Source organism: Cryptomeria japonica, chromosome 8, assembly GCF_030272615.1.
Source record: "Cryptomeria japonica chromosome 8, Sugi_1.0, whole genome shotgun sequence".
Taxonomy (NCBI): domain Eukaryota; kingdom Viridiplantae; phylum Streptophyta; class Pinopsida; order Cupressales; family Cupressaceae; genus Cryptomeria; species Cryptomeria japonica.
The window spans coordinates 464,564,450-464,583,937 of record NC_081412.1 but is presented as its reverse complement, the minus strand read 5'-3'; the positions used below and the strand labels follow the sequence as shown (position 1 = coordinate 464,583,937).

The window sequence follows — 19,488 nt, the reverse complement described above, 5'->3', positions numbered from 1 at the left end:
CATAGTCGATGCCCTCCTTTTGTGAAAACCCTTTTGCCACCAACCGAGTCTTGTACTTATCAAGACTTCCATCAGCTTTATACTTGACTTGAAACACCCATTTGCAGCCAATGGGCTTCTTTCCTAGAGGAAGATCAGACAATACCCAAGTGTTGTTTTTCAGAAGACTATGTTGCTCCGCTGCCATAGCCTTTTCCAATTCAGGTACACCTTTAGCCTCTGTATATGTTTGAGGCTCATAAATACTGTGAATGTTGGCCATAAGAGCAAAATTAACTGTGTGTTGTTGGTTCTTACCTCTAATGGATCTACCCTCAATGAGCTCATCATCATGAAGATCACCAATGGTCTTGACCCACCACTTAGGCCGGAGAGTAGAAGTACCAACATCTGCTGTAGGATGAAGAGTGCTTGGAATATCTGGAGCAAGCTTCTCTAGATGTGGATCGAGAAGATCTTGAGGAAAGTCAGGGGGTGCAATGTCATGCCTGGGAGACCCCACAACTTCAGAGTCAACTAAATCCCTCCCATCAAGTGGAGCTAAAGGAAGATGAACACCCATACTTACAGCCTTTGGAGGGTGATCCTCAGTGCTCAAATCAGGAGAGGAAGGCTGAAAAGGCCCTCTTTCTTCATCAAATACTACATCTCGACTGAATATGAGGTGATTAGTGTCTATATCAACCAGCCGATATGCCTTGTGGTTGTCATTGTAGCCGATGAACATCAATTTCTGACTCTTTGGATCCAGTTTGGTGCGCGTGGCATCTGGAATCCAAACATAAGCTGTAGAGCCAAAAACTTTCAAATGACTGATTTTGGGCTTCCTGCCAGACCAAGCTTCCTCTGGAGTCATCTTCTTAATGGCCTTTGTGGGAGACCGGTTTAGAAGGTAGACTGCAGTGAAGACCGCTTCCGCCCAAAAGTGTTTTGGAACATTTCTATGCTCCAACATAGACCGAGCCATCTCAGTGACTGTACGGTTCCTGCGCTCAACAACACTGTTTTGCTGTGGGGTGTAAGGTGTGGTAAGCTGATGCTTAATGCCATGTGATGCACAAAAGTTGGTGAACGCTGTAGAACAAAATGTCCCTCCATTGTCGAACCGAAGAGTGACTATCTGACAGCTAGACCCTTTTTCCACTAAGGCCTTAAACGTTTGAAACATGGTGAACACCTCTGATTTTTGCTTAAGAAAATAAACCCACATGCATCTGTTGAAATCATCAACAAATAATAGAAAATACCTGCATCCAGTGACTGATGCAGTGTTCATGGGACCACAGATGTCTGCATGAACGATTTGCAAGACCTTGGATGCTCTCCAAGCGTCTCCATCTGAAAACGGAGTCCTATGCTGCTTTCCAGCTTGACACGCTCCGCAAACTCCATGATTTTGAGTTTGAATCTCAAGTAATCCTATGACTAGATCCTCTCAAACCAACTGAGAGAGATAGTGGACATTGAGATGCCCATATCGCTGATGCCAAAGAGTGCTGATGGAAGTACTCCTAGCTGCCATGGCAAGCTCCTGAGAACCAGTAGAATCAACAAGTCTATAAAGACCATGATCCTCAATACCAACTGCAAATGTAGTGCGAGTCTCCCTGTCAACAATGCTGCACTTGTGCAACTCGAAGACGACATCCAACTGTGGTGAATGCTGCATAATCTGACTGACTGACAGTAGATTGAGCTTCATACCAGGTACAAAGTATACATTGAGGAATATTAAATCCTTCCCACCAGATGAAATCTGAACATTGCCCTTGTCGACAACAGTATACTCTTCACCTCCACCAAAGATCACTGAATCAGTGAAAGGCATGTACTCTGTAAACCAATCTCGACGATGTGTGAAATGTCGAGAGGCTCCAGAGTCAATGTACTAGGCTGATGATTGAACATCATCCGAGGAGGTTTGGGTCATGAACGCATAGAAGGCAGATTCCTTCTGATCAGGATGTGTGGCAGAATTGGCTTTCTGCTTCTTCCCTCCCTGTTTGGATTGCTAGGATGCTATCAATTTCTGGCAATCTTTCACCAAATGGCCATATATATGACAGTAGGAACACTGCAAGCTCTTCTTTTTGGAAGATTGCCGAGGTTGACCTTGACCTTGTCCTTTCTGCTAGAAGGACGGAGCTTTACCCTTGTACTTATGCGAAGCTGAGGCTATAAAAGCCTGTTCAGTGGATGAACTAGCGCTGCTTCCAAACTGTTGCTTCCATCGATCCTGTTGGAGCAGCTTGTTGCAAAGATCAGGAAACTTCAAATCAACACTAGTAGAGGAGATATTGAGCGTATCAATGAAATGCTCGCAGGATCTGGGAAGGCTTTTCAGTGTGATCACTACCATATCCTCTTCCACCATGGTTTGACCTATAGCTTCTAACTTATCACGGATGTCCTTGATCTTCGTAAGATGTGCCCGGATAGATGACTTCTCATCCATCATGATAGAAAACAACATATTCTTCAGAAAGAAAGCTCGGCTCTTGTCGGACATTTCATGAAGATCCTTCAAAAGATCCCAGATCTCTTTTGCTGTTTTACCTTAAGGCACCTGTGGGAGTTGATCATCTGTGACAGAGAGTTTGATAAGCATGACAGCCTCTCGATTCTTCACATCATGTTTGTCTTGATCATCACTTGCTGTTGTAGGACGAGATTCCTTGTCCAAAACAAGCTGATCAAGGCAATGATACTCAAAGATGGTAAGCATACGCTGTTTCTAGGTGTTGTAGTTGCGACCATTGAACTTCTGACTGTGTTCCAATATGATGTTGGTTAATGATGCCATCACGGAAATCGAGGTTGATCGAGGTCAACTAAGTGAAAGCAAGAGACAAAAGAATCTGATTTTAGAAAAAATCAGAATAGAAACAGCTGTTGAAAAAACTGAAACCCTATAGGAGAATTCTAGCACGAATTCCAAGGCACAAATTTCGAGGTTTGGAAGAAACCCAAAAATTAAAATTTTCTGCACACTTAAAACAGCATAAATGGTGCCGAAAAAACAGCAAAAATCCCAATGTCCACAAAAATAGCAGAAATTGTGAATTGTTTTTAAATTCCAAGGCAAATTTGCTGGTACAAAAATCGAGGCACCCCAAAAAAATCTGAGACCAACCCAGAAAAGCTCTCGAAAAACCCACCAAGAATCTGAAAACAAAATGCAGATTTGACGGCTCAAAAATCGAGGCACGGAAAATGATGCACCCAGAAAAATTTGACGACGACCCAGTTGAGCTCTCGAAAACCCACCAAGAAACTGCAACCAAAATAAAATTTTGACTTGAACAGAAGGGTCAAAACCCTAGTCGAAAATTGTAGAAACTCTAGGAAAATTTTCAACCTGCAAAAAAAAAACTGCCTAGGAAGAGAAAAAAATCTTTAAAAAAGAACAGTTCTAAAAAAAAATCTCTTCAATAAAAACTTCGAAAAATTTTAATAACAAAATTTTTTCGAAATTTTTAATTTCCATGCTCTGATACCATGAAAATTAAATTGAATGAATGATTCAATAATCGGATGATTACATTGAAAGATATACACACGTATATATAGAGGTTACAAGACGATGTTCTATAATTAGAACATAACGTTAAAGTAAAAGATTAAAGAGCTAAAAGCTAAATTAAGCTTAAAAGCTAATTAATTAAAAAGAAAAAGCTAAATGCTAAATAAAGCTTAAAAGCTAATTAACTAAAAAGCTAAATGACCATTAAACAAGGAACTAAATATAGGTGACTAAAATATTATTAAATATTCTAATAGCATTCCCCCCTAGGGTTTCCGTCTAGGGGATGTTCCTAGGAGACATAAACCATGTAGAGGGGATGTCCACACCTCTGCCAAAAAAAAGAAATGGGGAGGGGAGGTGTGGGGAGGGATCTTTTCCCCCGTCCCCTTGTCCCCAAAATGTCAAACTATCATTATTCTTAAATCTACCAATACATTAAACTTCTATAATTAGTGTTGTATCACATTCTTTTTCCAAGTCAATCTTATGCTGTGTTATTGATCATTTAATATCCTAGTTTTTTTTCCTGCCAGAAGTTCTAGTATATATATGATTTGGCCCCATACTCCAGATGATATAATAAATTACTTGTTCAAATTTACACCAGGGCTTGTGCAATATACACTCATTGACAAGAGAGGCCTTTTATCTAATGATCAACACGAGAAGAAAATACAGAAGTAACAAAAACTAAGTGGTGAAAAGTAAATGCATAAAGGAAACTTGAGTAGTAGGTTTGGTGCCTCCCTTGGCTATGCAGGTGGAAGGATACTTCCTTTGTGAAACCTATCCAGGTTTTGAGGTCACACATCCAATTGCAAGTTTATAAGAAAAATTAAATTTCAATTGGCATCCAAAACTATTTTTCTAATATAGTACTTATTGTGGCTCACCTATGTGGCTTCATTTTTAAACATAAAGAGTGATAATGATTAAACAGGATGTAAAACTAGGAAAAAAGGGGATTGAAATCAATAAATGAATTCCTTTGTGGTCCCATGGTAATGCATCAGGCTTAAAATGTCTTATTGCAGTCAATAAACTTGTATTTCTCTCCCATAAAGTATATTTCTAATTGTCTTTATTGTGTCAAGATATATAGCTTTTAATTTAAAATGCACCAATAATTTTTCTTATAAGAGGCTTTGCTGATAACTACAATGAGTTTAGACTTTGCAATTATACTTTAGCCGCCATAATTTTGTCCTTACTTTGCAATTGGCATTTCTTTTATGTTTTAATATTGCACCTGGCATTGTTTTGATACCAAACTACATCCTTTTAACCAATAGGGACTGCACAAACTTCTTGATAATGAACAAATTCAAATTTGGCAAGATCTCTATGATGTCACGGATGCTTATACTGATGGATGGCTTTCTGCAGGTATGGTTTACATGAAAATGAGATCTAGAAGTCTTAGAAAATTTTAAAGTCCCTTTAAACTATCCATTTAATTTTGCTTAGGTGTATTTATCATTTTACTCAGATATTTCATATATATTATTTTAAATTAGCAGATTATTTAGATTTATGATACACAAACACATTCTTATTCCATTTATGTGAGACTTTCACTTTTTTTCTTCATCATTATCTTTCAGATAATGGTTGCTTAGAATCATTTGAAAGTAGGATTTTGATGATTTTGAGTGTTCCATGGATTTTTGGGATGGGGGGATAGGTTTTGGGGTTGGGGGGACCAAGGGCCTCTTTGGGGACAGCGAGGAGACGGTGGGGGGATGACAAAGGGGAGGGGAGGAGGGGCGCAAATACATATGGTACTTGAATAATTAGTTATAAAAAGATGTTTAAGGATAAGTATAAGAACCATCGTTACAAGATTCACCTAGACTCGTCGAGTCTCGGGGTGAGCTAGGTCAAAAGAGGCCCAGGGACCCAAGACTCGGGTTTGGGGGAGTCTTGCAAGGCTCATAGACTTGGCAAGTCCGTTGGCTAGATTTGACCAAGATTGGTGAAAAAAAAGTTAAAAAAAGATAATAAATAAAATTGTAAAGTGTTAATCTGACATTTTAGTTACTTTTTAAAAAGAAACTTACAAAGTTTCAATGCTTGTTTGGTTTATGGCATGTCCATTTAGGATTTATAAAAAATATGAAAATTATGTGCACCATGAAGGTCTTTGTGATTTTGAAAGTTTGCATTTGAACTTGGTGACGGGGGCTTCCCTCCTTGACCCCACCTTGTATTGCAATAGGGAACACACCAAGGGTGCTGCCCTCGGACCCCACGAGGGGCACTGCTCTTGACCCTGCTGGGGATGCTGCCCCAGATCCCTGCAAGGGCCACTATTCCTTGACCTCATTGGGGGCATTGCCCCAAACCATTGTGTGAGGCTTAACCCCATTAGGCTCTTGCTCCCAAACCCCAATCAAACTATAAGTCTAAGCAAGTAACAGGCCAATTATACATTGTGATCATAAAATCTACAATGTTACATAGCTCCTGTTGCAAATCATTGCATCTTCATAGCTAAAGCCACAATCAAGGATTATCTTGTTTCATGCACTGGACAACTTGTTTAGTATACAAGGATTGCCATAGGCAAAGTTGGCATGATACAATCATTGTACTGCTGAGTACAAGTTGTCATGGTTGGTGAGAAATGCCATTCTCGTAATGCAAAAATGTATCATCATGCCCTACACAAGCAACTCATAGAACAATCCCATCTATTAGTATCCTAGCTAAGGTCAAACTAGAACATAACCATTTATATTTTTACTTAATTGTTCCTCTTCCTCTTTGTTAATGAGCTTGACAAAAAAACATGTAGCCTTGAAGGCTTCAAGAAAACTTAAATAATAAATTCCTCACTCAAATATACACACCAGTCATTGAGGCACAAGAAAATATCATGGCTACATCATCATCAAGGACCTATCTTGGACGCCAACACATGACTTGCTGTGATGTTGGAATGAGTAATGTAGGCTCCTAGACATATTTTTAGTTTTGATAGTTGTTTTACTTTTGATGCCATAGATTTCATATTCCATTAGTTTTGTACACATTTGATAATATTTATATATCTAAATGTGTTATTTCCTTCAGCTAAAATTTGCATTTATAGTTATGTGGTCAATATATACTTGTGGATGTGGTCAAAGTAGCTTCTATTTGACGAGTTTATTGTGTCTTTAAGGTTTATTTATTAAAGGGTGCATGAAACTGTTGATGTTTGTAACTATCGTCGAATTCCTTCTATGGCCGACATAGCTAATATAATTGTCTAATTGGTCTACCAGCCTTAGACAATTATAGGTCCGAGTTATAGACACTTATATGCTCCGATGTATTAATCATAGTTGAACCGATTTGCTTTTGTAATTATGATTTATATTTATCATGTGAATTGCCGACTTGGAAGTCTGCCACCTCTATGTCTTGAAACGTGTTGTTTAGAAGAGGGCCGACCCTTGGTCAAGGGTCACTTGCATTGTATTTAAAGGAGATCAAATCTCCACTCATTACCACAGAAATCAATTACAATCATATCAAGCAGAGCAAATACATTCAGTCAAGCAAATTCATCCATTGATCAGCGAATTCATGCTTAAGGAAGAGCAAATTCATATCTCAGCAAGAGCGAAATCATCCTTCAGCATAACAAAGTCATCCTACAACAGATCGAATCATTGCATCAGCAGATTGCACAGTTTGAATGCCCTAGTGCAGGTTGGTCTGCATATACAGTGGTGTATCGTGAATAACTTGTTCTCATAGCTTCAAGGAGTGAAGCAATATTGTAAAGTCTTATTCAGTTCTGATAAATACAATCAGAGATTTCTTTGTTGCTGGGTTTTTCACCTTCAAGAGGAAGGTTTTCTTAGGATATCTTGGTGTATTATCTGTTCACTGTGTTGATTTATCTTAATTGCTATTAATCTGATCTAAAAAATAACATGGTATCAGAGCCACGGTGAAGTAGATCGTGATCAGATTTTTCTATAAGCAACGATTTATTCTCATTCTAATGAGTAGTTCCTTGCAAGTGAAAATGGTGAATGGACTTAAGGTCGAGGATAGGCTTGAAGGCGCATCAAACTTCACATCGTGGAAGTTTAGAGTGCTCATTGCACTTGAAGAAAATGATCTTCTTCAGTTTGTGGAGGAAAAAGACTTATCCAAGCCAGAAGATCAAGAGGAGAAACTTTAATTCAAGAAGAATGCCATAAAAGCGAAAAAGATATTGATTGACTCCGTGAGGGATCACTTAGTGCCTCTCATTTCCAAGATGACAACTGCAAGAGTCATGTTCAAGACCTTGGAAGGCCTATATGAGATCAACAACATAAGTAGGGCTCTTGCATCGAGGCAACAACTTCATCAAGTCAAGATGGCGAAAGGAGAATTAGTCATGTCATTCTTCATGAAGATCTCAGAACTGAGGGATCAACTAAGCGCTATTGGAGATCTAGTGGTTGATAAAGATCTTGTCATGTTGGCATTGAATGGCCTTCCTCATTCTTGGGAGCCATTTATTCAAAGTATAAGTGGGAGATCCAAATTGCTTAAGTTTGATCGTCTTCGTGCGGATTGCATCCAAGAATCTAGATTGGCTAGCAGGGGAATTGTCAAAGGTTCTCAAAATGAAGACATTCATGTTCTTGCCACTCAATCTACCAAGAAAGGAAGAAATTGCAAGAAGGGCAACTTCAAGAGGAATAGAGATCAAAGATCAGATTCTGCACTTGATTCAAAGAAGAAGAAAGATCTCTCTCACATTGAGTGCTTTAGATGTGACAAGTTTGGTCACTATGCAAGAGATTGTTTGATAAGGCCTAAGCAACAAATGGCGAACATTAATGAAGTCTCAACTCAAAAGGAAGCAAAAGTCAACTCTAATGGATTCCTCTTCATATCTGCCTTATCAAGTAATGTTCCTACAGATAGTAACACTTGGCTAATTGATAGTGGAGCTTCTCGACATATCACAGGCTATCGAGAACATCTTTCGGATTTGATGGAAAGGGAGTCTAATCTCCAAGTAATCATTGGAGATGATGCACGCTATTCAGTGAAAGGATTTGGCGCTACATCACTCAACCTAGAATCTGGAATTTCTCTTCATCTAAGTGGATGTCTTATTCGTGCCAAGAATCAAGAGAAATCTTGTGTCTATTTCAGCCTTGGAGGATAAGGGTTATCAAATAGCATTTTCAGAAGGGAGAGTTCTTGCATAGCCAAAAAACTCTAGCATCAAGACTGCTCTTGTGATCGGGAATTGACATGAGAGTTTGTATAAGCTTTCCACTCATCCAGTTCAAGCTCTTCTACATGACTCTTCCAATTCCAGTGAACTATGGCATAGAAGACTTGGGCATCTACATTTCCGGGCTCTTCCATCATTGGAGAAGATCATGTACATGATGGTACTTGTAAAGGTTGTTCTATGGGTAAAAATATTAAGAGTCCATTTTATAGCAGTGAAAGTAGGTCAAAAGAAATTTTAGATCTTATACATTCTGATTTATGTGGTCCAATGTCAATAGCATCCCTAAGTGGATTTTTGTATTATGTAACTTTCATAGATGACTACTCTAGGAAGACTTGGATTTATTTCTTAAGGTCTAAAGAGTCTGATGAAGTCCTAGGTAGATTTAAAGAGTTTAAGGCTCAAGTAGAACTTATCTGGAAAGTGAATTAAAGTTTTAAGGTCTGATAATGGAGGTGAATACACCTCTGTTAGCTTTCGTGATTTCTGTATTGAGGCAGGGATCAAGAGGGAGTTTTGTGTCCCTTACAACCCACAACAAAATGGGGTTGCAGAAAAAAAGAACATATCCATTGTTGAAGCTGCAAAAGCCATGATCCATGATCAAGACCTTCAAACCCTTCTTTGGGCAAAAGCTTCTAGAACAACTGTGTATGTTTAGAATAGATGTCTTCATTGGATATTGTAGAATATGATTCCAGAAGAAACCTTTTCAGGGATTAAGCTTGATGTTAGTCACTTGAGAATCTTTGGTTGTCTAGTGTATATTCATACACCCAAAGACAAAAGAACCAAGTTGGAACCTTCTGGCTAGAGAAGAATATTTGTGGGCTACAGTGAAACCTCTAAAGCCTACCGAATTTACATTCCTGGTCAGATGCAAATAGAAGTGAACAGAGATGTTACATTTGAGGAAGATGTTGCATTCAAAAAATCTAAAGGTTCATGCATGGAGATAGATGATGAAGATCATGAGACTCCTCAAGACATGGACATTGACCATTCTCTTGAGATTCAGAGTGAGTCTACTGAACCTGTAGCGGTTGATGATCCAATTGAACATTTGGATCCGACTGATGGGCCTAGAGATATTGTTGTGAATCGAAAGAGACCTCTTTGGGCAAGGAACACTATGAAGGAGGCAGAAAAGTTCGGGGCTCCTAGAGGCACATTCAAAGAAAGTAAAAGACCTTAGAAATTCTCTAGCTATGTTGCATTAATGTGTAATCTTATCTAGACTAAACCTTCTAGTGTTGAGGAAGCATCAAAACAACAAGTATGGAAAGATGCTATGGATGAAGAATATCAATCCATTATTAAGAATGACGTTTGGGATATTGTACCTAGACTTGAAGGAAAGTTAGTTGTATCTTCCAAGTGGCTATACAAGATTAAACATGCAGCTGATGGAAGCATCAAGAAGTACAAGGCTAGATTTGTGGCTCGTGGTTTCTCTCAGAAAGAAGGAATAGACTATGAAGAAACATTTGCTCCTGTTGCTTGCTATACTTCCATCAGGACCATCATTGCCATTGCAGCAGCTAAGGGATGGAAGTTATATTAGATGGATGTGAAGAAACTTTTCTCAATGGTATAATTGAGGAAGAGGTCTACATTGAGCAACTTGAAGGTTTCATAATTCATGGGAAAGAGTCTCATGTATGCAAATTGAAGAAAGCATTATATGGTCTTAAGCAGGCTCCGCGTGCATGGTATGAAAGGATTGACAAATGCTTGGTGAGTTTGGGTTTCTACAAAAATGATGTTGATCCGAATCTTTACTTCAAGGTATTCAATGGTGAAGTTTTAATCTTGGTTCTATATGTTGATGACTTATTTCTTATTGGGGAAGATCATCTCATCCTTAGATGTAAGAACAAGTTGACTTCAAAATTTGAGATGAAGGACCTAGGACTCATGCATTTCTTTTTAGGTTTGGAAGTATGGCAGAGGCCTAATGAGATTATCCTGAGTCAAGGAAAATACACCATTGACATCTTGAAGAGATTTGGAATGTCAGATTGCAAGTCTATGTCTACATCGATGGAAACTAACTTGAAGAAATTGAGGGAATTTGCAGCTAGTTTAGATCTTGTGGATCCTATTATGTATAGGCAGTTGATTGGATCCTTGATGTATCTATTTAACACTAGACCGAATATTTGCTATGTAGTGAGTGCACTTAGTCAGTTCATGTGTGAACCAAGACATATACATCTAGTTGCAGCCAAGCATATCTTGAGATACTTGCGTGGCATAGTTGGATATGGCTTGAAATATTCTGAATTTGCAAGGCTATTTTGATTTTGATTGGGCAGGGAGTGTTAATGATCAGAAGAGCACCTCTGGTTGTTGCTTTAGTTTGGGATCTGTTATGATTTCCTGGTGTAGCAGGAAGTACTCTTCAGTGGCACTGAGCACTGCAGAGGCAGAATACATTGCAGCATGTGTGGCAACTCGCAAAGCAGTGTGGCTTCAGAAGCTTCTTGTAGGATTATTTGGACAATCGTTGGAGCCTACAGTTATTCATTGTGATAACCAAAGCTGTGTGAAGCTATCTGTCAATCCAGTGTTTCATGACAGAACAAAACATGTTGAGATCCAATACCACTAAATCAGAGATATGGTACAGAGGAATGCTGTTCAGTTGAGATACATTTGTATTGAGGAACAAACAACTGACATTCTCACCTAACCCCTTGCCAAAGTGAAGTTTGTGCATTTTCGAGACAAGCTTGGAGTTATGGAGAATGAAGCACTTGCTGAGAGGGATTCTCACCATCAGTAATTTCTTGAGATGTACTATAATGCATTCTTCTCTGCAAAAGAAGTTTGAGGTGCAAGCCCTTGTTAATGCATTCTTCTCTTCGAGAGAAGTTTGAGGTGCAAGCCCTTGTTAGTGCATTCTTCTCTGCGAGAGAAGTTTGAGGTACAAGCCCTTGTTAGTGCATTCTTCTCTGCGAGAGAAGTTTGAGGTGAAAGCCTTGGATCCACCGTTTGGGAGTAGCCATAGTGGACGTCATGTGAGAGAATCCATGACTTAGCACTTGTGTTTATTCATCCTTTGGGAGTAGCCATGGTGAACGTCATGATGAGATGACAACATCACGTTGAGTGATTCCGTGATTGACACTTGTGTTCATTTGCATTTGCATTCATGGGAGTAGCCATGATGGATCCACCCTTTGGGAGTAGCCATGGTGGATGTCACTATGTGATTGAGACATCATGAAGGATTCCTCCCTATCTAAGAGGGAGTGTTGATGTTTGTAGCTATGGTCAGATTCCTTCTATGGCTGACATAGCTAATATAATTGTCTAATTGGCCTACCGGCTTTAGACAATTATAGGTCCGTGTTATAGACACTTATATGCTCCGATGTATTAGTCATAGTTGAACCGATTTGCTTTTGTAATTATGATTTATATGTATCATGTGAATGGCCGACTTGGAAGTCCGCCACCTCTATGTCTTGAAACGTGTTGTTTAGAAGAGGACCGACCCTTGGTGAAGGGTCACTTGCATTGTATTTAAAGGAGATCGAATCTCCACTCATTACCATCAAAATCAATTACAATCACATCAAGTAGAGCAAATACATTCAGTGAATACATTCAGTCAAGCGAATTCATCCATTTATCAATGGATTCATACTTAAGGAAGAGCAAATTCATATCTCATCAAGAGCATACTCATCCTTTAGCATAACAAAGTCATCCTACAATAGATCGAATCATTGCATCAGCAGATTGCACATTTTGAATGCCCTAGTGCAGGTCGGTCTGCATATTCAGTGGTGTATCATGAATAACTTGTTCTCATAGCTTCAAGGAGTGAAGCAATATTGTAAAGTCTTATTCAGTTCTAATAAATATAATCAGAGATTTCTGTGTTGTTGGGTTTTTCACCTTCAAGAGGAAGGTTTTCCTTGGGTATCTTGGTGTATTATCTGTTCACTGTGTTGATTTATCTTAATTGCTATTAATCTGATCTAAAAAATAACATAAACAAGTTTTAAATCCTTAAAAATCTTTGATTTTTTTGGGTTTTTCAATTTCTCGAGTCCGGGTGCCGAATTCGAGTAAAAAATCAGCTTGCCGAGTTTGGGCCAAGTCTGAGCCTTGTAACATTGATAAGAATTGTAAATGAAACTTTGCCACACTATGTAAAGTTTACACTAATAAGCATAAAAAACATGATAGTTATTGCATTAAAATTTGAACATTAACAATGTTGGGCAAAGTTTTGGAATTTTGGGAGTGAATCAAGAATAAGTATAAGAAGTGCAAATGAAACTTTGGCATGCTAAGTAAAGTTTAAATTGATAAACATAAAAAACATAGAAATTATTGCATTAACAATAAGAATGGTGGGTGTAGGTTTGGGTTCAAGGGGCAACTGCCCCTTGTGGGTATGGGGCAAAGCCCCCAATGGGATCAAGGGGCAACGCCTCTTATAGGGGTTTGGGGGCAGAGCTCCCAACAAGGTCAAGGGGCAGTGATGCTAAGGTGAAATATTCACCTGTTGGGTAACTCATTACAAATGTCATTTGTACAAATAAGGTCTCCAAAACCCACAAACTTCATTACTAATGTTATTTTCACAAATTTTTCACCATTTTTTGTTTAGGGTTGGAGTTTCTAATTGGGGGCTATGGGAGACTTCTAGGTGTCCCCAAGACGGGTAGGGGACTGCTTGCTGTCCCCAAGTCCCTAGTGTCTCGATGGTGGTGGCGATGCAATGGAGGGACGTTCCTCCCAAGTTCCCGTGTTCTGGAAACGTTCCCATCACGAAAACACAAGGATTTTGGGGGAGGGGACGGGGCCTCATGGAACAATTTGATTTTCCTTTATTTTTTTATTTATTTTCTTAGTTTGAATAGAGTTTATTCATTTGGTTTACTTATGGTTTTAAACCATCCTAACCCCAAGATTGACTTTCAATTCGTCAAAATTAGACACCATCACTCGGAGTTGAGGAAATTTTTTGCCCCGATCGCCATTAATACAGTTTGGTATGGTCGTCATAATGACCTTGTCTAGAGTTCGTTGTTAGTAGGTATGGGTCACAATTTTTAAAATATATTTTCTGTTTTTTATAGTTTTTCAAAAAAAATTCATTTCAAAATTAAAAAAAAAAGAATTAATTTTTTTTGGGTATTGTTTGTGCAGCATCTACGCAGACAACCCTACGCAGTATTACGTGTACTTGCAGTTCTCGCGAGTCCCCACATTGCATTAGTGACATGTGTCGCTACGGATTTGGTAGTGTAGGTCCTCGGTCTTCGTCACGTAGGCACCCTCTTATCCTCCAACAGCTTGACACTTGACGATTTCTCTTGGCCTATGCACCACATCAACACAATGGACACGCTAGATTGCAGACATCAATAGGCCACAAAAGCATATGGTTTTGCCACATCATCACTAACTCGATGTGCCACATCATCATATATCTGCCTAGTCATCAACATGATCAATAGTGTTGTCAGCGCCAGGTCAGCCAAAATTTGTTTGAGTTGCTACTCCTATGTGGCTCACCTCAAGGCTTCAACGATGCTGTTATGATGTTTAACATATAAAGAGCAAAATTAGCGTCTCTATAGCTGATGTGGGATAGTTTTTTTTGCCCCACCTCATGGTTGGTAGTTTGTTTTTTGAAGCTGATTTTCAAATGCCGATAACTTATTTTAACTCCTTTTTTCGAGCAATTTTTTTCTATTTGGGTTAATTTTTCATGCAATATACAATGGTGAAATCAAATTTTGATTTTGAGGCATGTGTATTTCAAAAAATTCAGTTTTCCATGGATGTTGCTGAGTAATCCCTGTTTTTGCAACTTCAGAGGCTTCATTCGGGCTCATACAGACTCCTTATTTGGAATTTTAGAAAGACAATACACAAAATAATTTAATAGAGATCTACGATAGAGGTTGAGTAGGTTGACTCTTTCAACTTTTGATTGTTCAGGGAAGGTCACTACAAGGGTTTGGGTTCAAAAATTGGACATTACCTCATTCAATCCTATGATAAAAGATGAAGCTATCAACTTTTCTATTCTTGACTTGGATGGTACAACACACAAATGGTGGCATCATGGATTAATCACACAAAGGCATCATCATATTGTCAAATATGTTGATTCCACACATAGGGTCATAGAAAGATTTGACCGAAAGGACCTATAGGTGCATTTCAAAGAGTTGATGCATGGTAGTAGAATTTTAGAGGTTTTAGTCATGGTGCCAAATGTTATGGAGAGGAGACTCATTTTTTATTATTATTGAGGGATTATCAGAGTCACTTCAAGGTTTGGTTAGAGGTTTTGAGCCTACATATTTACAAGATGCCATCTGAAGGGCTTTGAAATTGGAAGATTCATTATCAGAGGACAAATTCCACCCCAAGAGTGCACCAACAAAGCAACATAACAAACCCTTCCAAAAAGATACCCTCAACCAATGGCATTACCTCCAAAACCAAATGAGGTTGAAGAAACAAAGAACAAGCATTGGAGTAAGGAGTTGTGCTTTCATTATAGACCATGGGAGCCAGGCCACAGATGCTTGGGGAAATATAAAGGTTCTTCTTGAGGAGGATGTAGTGATAGAAGGAACCAAATCTAAGGTGATGATTAATGAGATGAGCCCAAGAGCAAAGAGGAAGAAGAGATCCTAGGAGGTAATCTTGCTACACTTTTCAGGGTACCCAAGCATCATGCTTTGAGGGTGTAGATTGTAGCATCACGAAGTGACAGTGTTGATTCATAGTGAGGCCACTCATAATTTTATAGATGCAGATCTGGTTTTAGGAAAGGTTTGGATATGGAAGAGTTTGATGGGTTTGAGGTTATGCTTGTAGACGGCCATATTATTCCTTGTAGGGAATGGATTCAACAACCCAACTTATTTTTGTGGAAGTATCAACTTAAGGACGATTTCTACGTTGTGGGATTGGGTGAAATGGATGTAGTTTTGGGTGTGCAATGGTTGCACTCACTTGGGGAAGTTACAAAAAACAATCGAGTTCAAATTCAAAGTGGATGGGAAGGAGGTGATACTCCCAAGGTATTTAAAATGGAGCCCCAAGCATGGTTGAAATGAAAAGGATGGAAGTGATTATGCAGGAAACCCAAGCCATGCAATACATGAAGATCGATAAGGATTCCCTCCAAGGTAAAATACCACACTATGATAATGTTTGACCCATTTTGAATATGTCAAAAATGGACCTTATGAACAAGAATCATCATCCCAGTATGAGTGTTTGGAATTTTGGAGACAAGAACTATAATACGTGGATCCTTAGGGGCGTTGTTTTGCATCTTAGTACTTCTGTTTTCTATATCCTTAGTTTTTTTCACCTCTTTGGGACAGCTACCAAGAAAAGACTGATTTCATGGAAGGTGTAGTTTCCACTTTTTGTCATTAAAGAGGTTCGAGATTAATGCAAGGAGGTTTCTAGTTACTGTATCCTTATTTCTGAGAAAATGAAGGCATGGGAACAACCATGGTAGAGTATTTTAGCCAGTTGAATCTTCTTTGGATAGCTTTAGACCAATATGCACAAAGAAAATTCCTAAGTTTGGGGAAGTGATTCAGTGGTACCATGTGTTGAGACTTGAGAGCACTAGGTACACATGTTCCAACATTTTTAGCAGCATCAAGGATGAAATTTTGGTTAATATGAGACTGTTGCAATCACTTATTTACACTCATACAGTCTAACTTAAGCCACTTTCTGAAGGTGATAGGATGGGGTACTATTGGTGTGTTTTTTATGCACATGCAACTTAGAATAAAATACCTTGAGATATCCTATTCTCTCTTGATCAAAATCTTCTAAGTGCTGAACAGATGCACTGTGTGATCACAAAGACGACTCCAAGGTTCCACATTCAATGTAGATAGTCTCAGTTGGTTCGTTGTGAAATGCTGTTAATCTCAAGGGGGACTTGCACAATTGTTTGAGGAGTGAATCAATCTAAGGGTTCTGCTGATTGATGATGCTTGTAACTTTCTTTTTTTTTGGAAGGATTTTCAATGAGCTCTTTTCAATCCTACTTCTATCTAGACTTGGCAAAAAAGGCAAAAGGATGAGAGTTCAGGAAGATAATTCTAATCTTAAGCTAATCCTATGAATTCTGGAGATAGAAATTGCAAAAGTGGAATCCAAAACCAATTCTTGCTTCACCAAATTCAACAACTACACAAGAACGGTCCAATCTTCTAAGGAAATCAAAAGATTTTCATATCACTCATATTCACCAACATTTTGAACAATGAATAAAGCAATAGAAGTCTAGTTCAAGGTAACTTTGCATGATAACTGAAAATCATCCAATCATTAGAAGTATGAACACATCAATTCCACATTGCAATTGTATCGAATCCTTCATTCAATCTAACAACTTGGAAATTAAAATCTATTCTATGGAGAGCCACGAAACCATGCTAACTTGCAAAAGTAGACAAGATTCACCAACAATTGAACAATGAATTATGTCTTAGCACTTAAGAAGTATTATTACACCAATTTCTTTGAAATCTCTCCCTTTACAAATGAGAGGAGGGGGATTTACATAGGCACCCCATTACAAAGCAACAACCTAGATTGATGCAAGATCAACAACCAAGATTAATAGATAAAACCCTAATTAGGGTTAATTGCAAAAAAACTCCTTTTGGCCAATGGGAAAATTACAACACTTTGGATAACCAATGAAAAAATAGGAGCCACTTGTTAAGTCTGGTTCATTGCACCTAGACACATATGACTTGGAACCCTTGGATTGGTTGATTGATGACTGGGATGCCACCTCAGCTTGCCTTGCAGATTTGATTCCTCATCATGAAGAAGTATTGATACTTTAGGCAATATCTTTTGGATGATCAAGTTGTTCCAATTGCTTGATGTGGAATCTTTTGGTTTGGTTTTGGATTTCCAAAAAAAATCCAAGGTAGATGTAAAGCCTTTCATTGTTGCTTGACTTAATCTTTTCGAATGTCTTGGTGAAGTACAAGTACTTTTTCTTTGTTCAATTTGTCTTTGGATTCCACCTTGAAGCATGAATGTTGTCCTTCCATGCATTGTGGAATCATCTTTCCAACTGGTTCCTTGTTCCATCGACACCTTTTTGAAAATCCCTCTTCGTGTTGACATCTATTACCTGAAAATCATGGAAACTTTCTAAGTTAGGCATGATGTTCACATGACAATTTTCGAAAGATAACTCTGATTTTCTGATTCAATTCTTGAAATCAGACCTAAAATCAGACTGAATTAAGTCTGAAAAACGAAAATCAGAGTTCTAAATGTTAAGTTTTAGTGATCAGATTAGATACACAAAAATTCACACCCTTGCACAGAGATTACCCTGGGAAAACCTTCCCTCAATTATGTCAAGAGACTTTACAATGAGTTTGCTTCACACTTTGAAGTAATATACGGATAACAACAATTTACTATAGATAAAATCCGATCTGCTATATTGGATATATAATCTGCTGTAGATGATCTTGATGAAGATACACAATTCACACGATCTGCTGGAGTATATTTCGCTGAAGAAGAAACACGTGACTGCCGAAGATGAGATATGAAGTGTAGAGGTAATTCATTCGATGCTTATGAGGAAAGGTGAGATCGATCTTTATACCTATGCATAGGTGTCACCAACCAACACGTCTCCATCAAGTCGGCTTTTCATTGACCGATAGACCTCTTCATAAGGAGCGATTACATTCTAATCAACATGTCTATTGATAGGGATTAGTTATATCATAATGAACACATCTTGTTCAAATGGTGGCGGGATTCACACATAATCGATATATAAATAAATAGAGACAAATTGATTTAACTAAATTGTCTAAGGTCGAAAGGCTAATTAGACAATTTAGTTGTGTATGTCGGCCCACAAGGGTTCTGACCGACGCTATCACATCAACACTCCCTCTTAGCTAGGGAGGAATCCTTCTCGATATCTAGGTCACATAGTGACATCCAACATGGCTACTCCCAGAGGGTGGGTCCATCATGGCTACTCCCATGTATGGAAATGCAAATGAACACAAGTGCTTCATCACGGAGTCATTCAATGTGATGACGTTAACCATGGCTACTCCTAGAGGGTGAATAAACACAAGTGCTAAGTCATGGAGTCTCTCACATGACATCCACCATGGCTACTCCCAGAGGGTAGATCCACCATACCTTCTCGCAGAGGGTGGAACAAGGGCTTTCACCTCAAACTTCTCTCTCGCAGAGAAGAATGCACTAACAAGGGCTTGCACCTCAAACTTCTCTCGAAGAGAAGAATGCATTAACAAGGGCTTGCACCTCAAACTTCTTTTGCAGAGAAAAATGCATTATAGTACATCTCAAGAAATTACTGATGGTGAGACTCCCTCTCAGCAAGGGCTTTATTCTCTACAACTCCAAGCTTGTCTCGAAAATGCATAAACTTCACTTTGGCAAGGGGCTTGGTGAGAATGTCAGCTGTGTGCTCCTCAGTACAAATGTATCTCAACTAAATAGCATTCCTCTGTACCATATCTCTAATGTAGTGGTACTGGATCTCAACATGCTTTGTTTTGTCATGGAATACTAGATTGACTGAAAGCTTCACACAACTTTGGTTATCACAATGAATAGTGGTAGGCTCCAATGATTGTCCAAACAATCCTGCAAGGAGCTTTCGAAGCCACATTGCTTCGCGAGT

At 38.7% G+C, this 19,488-nt stretch overlaps 1 protein-coding gene across 3 annotated transcripts in view; it reads left to right on the top strand.

Moving 5' to 3' along the window:
* LOC131034951 (eyes absent homolog) overlaps positions 1–19,488 on the top strand; it is a 142,747-nt gene that overhangs the window by 86,274 nt on the left and 36,985 nt on the right. For all 3 annotated transcript variants that reach the window (XM_057966565.2, XM_057966566.2, XM_057966564.2), the window contains exon 5: positions 4,819–4,912. In XM_057966565.2, coding sequence (XP_057822548.2) covers positions 4,819–4,912 — 94 coding nt within the window. The remainder of the gene's footprint in view (positions 1–4,818; positions 4,913–19,488) is intronic.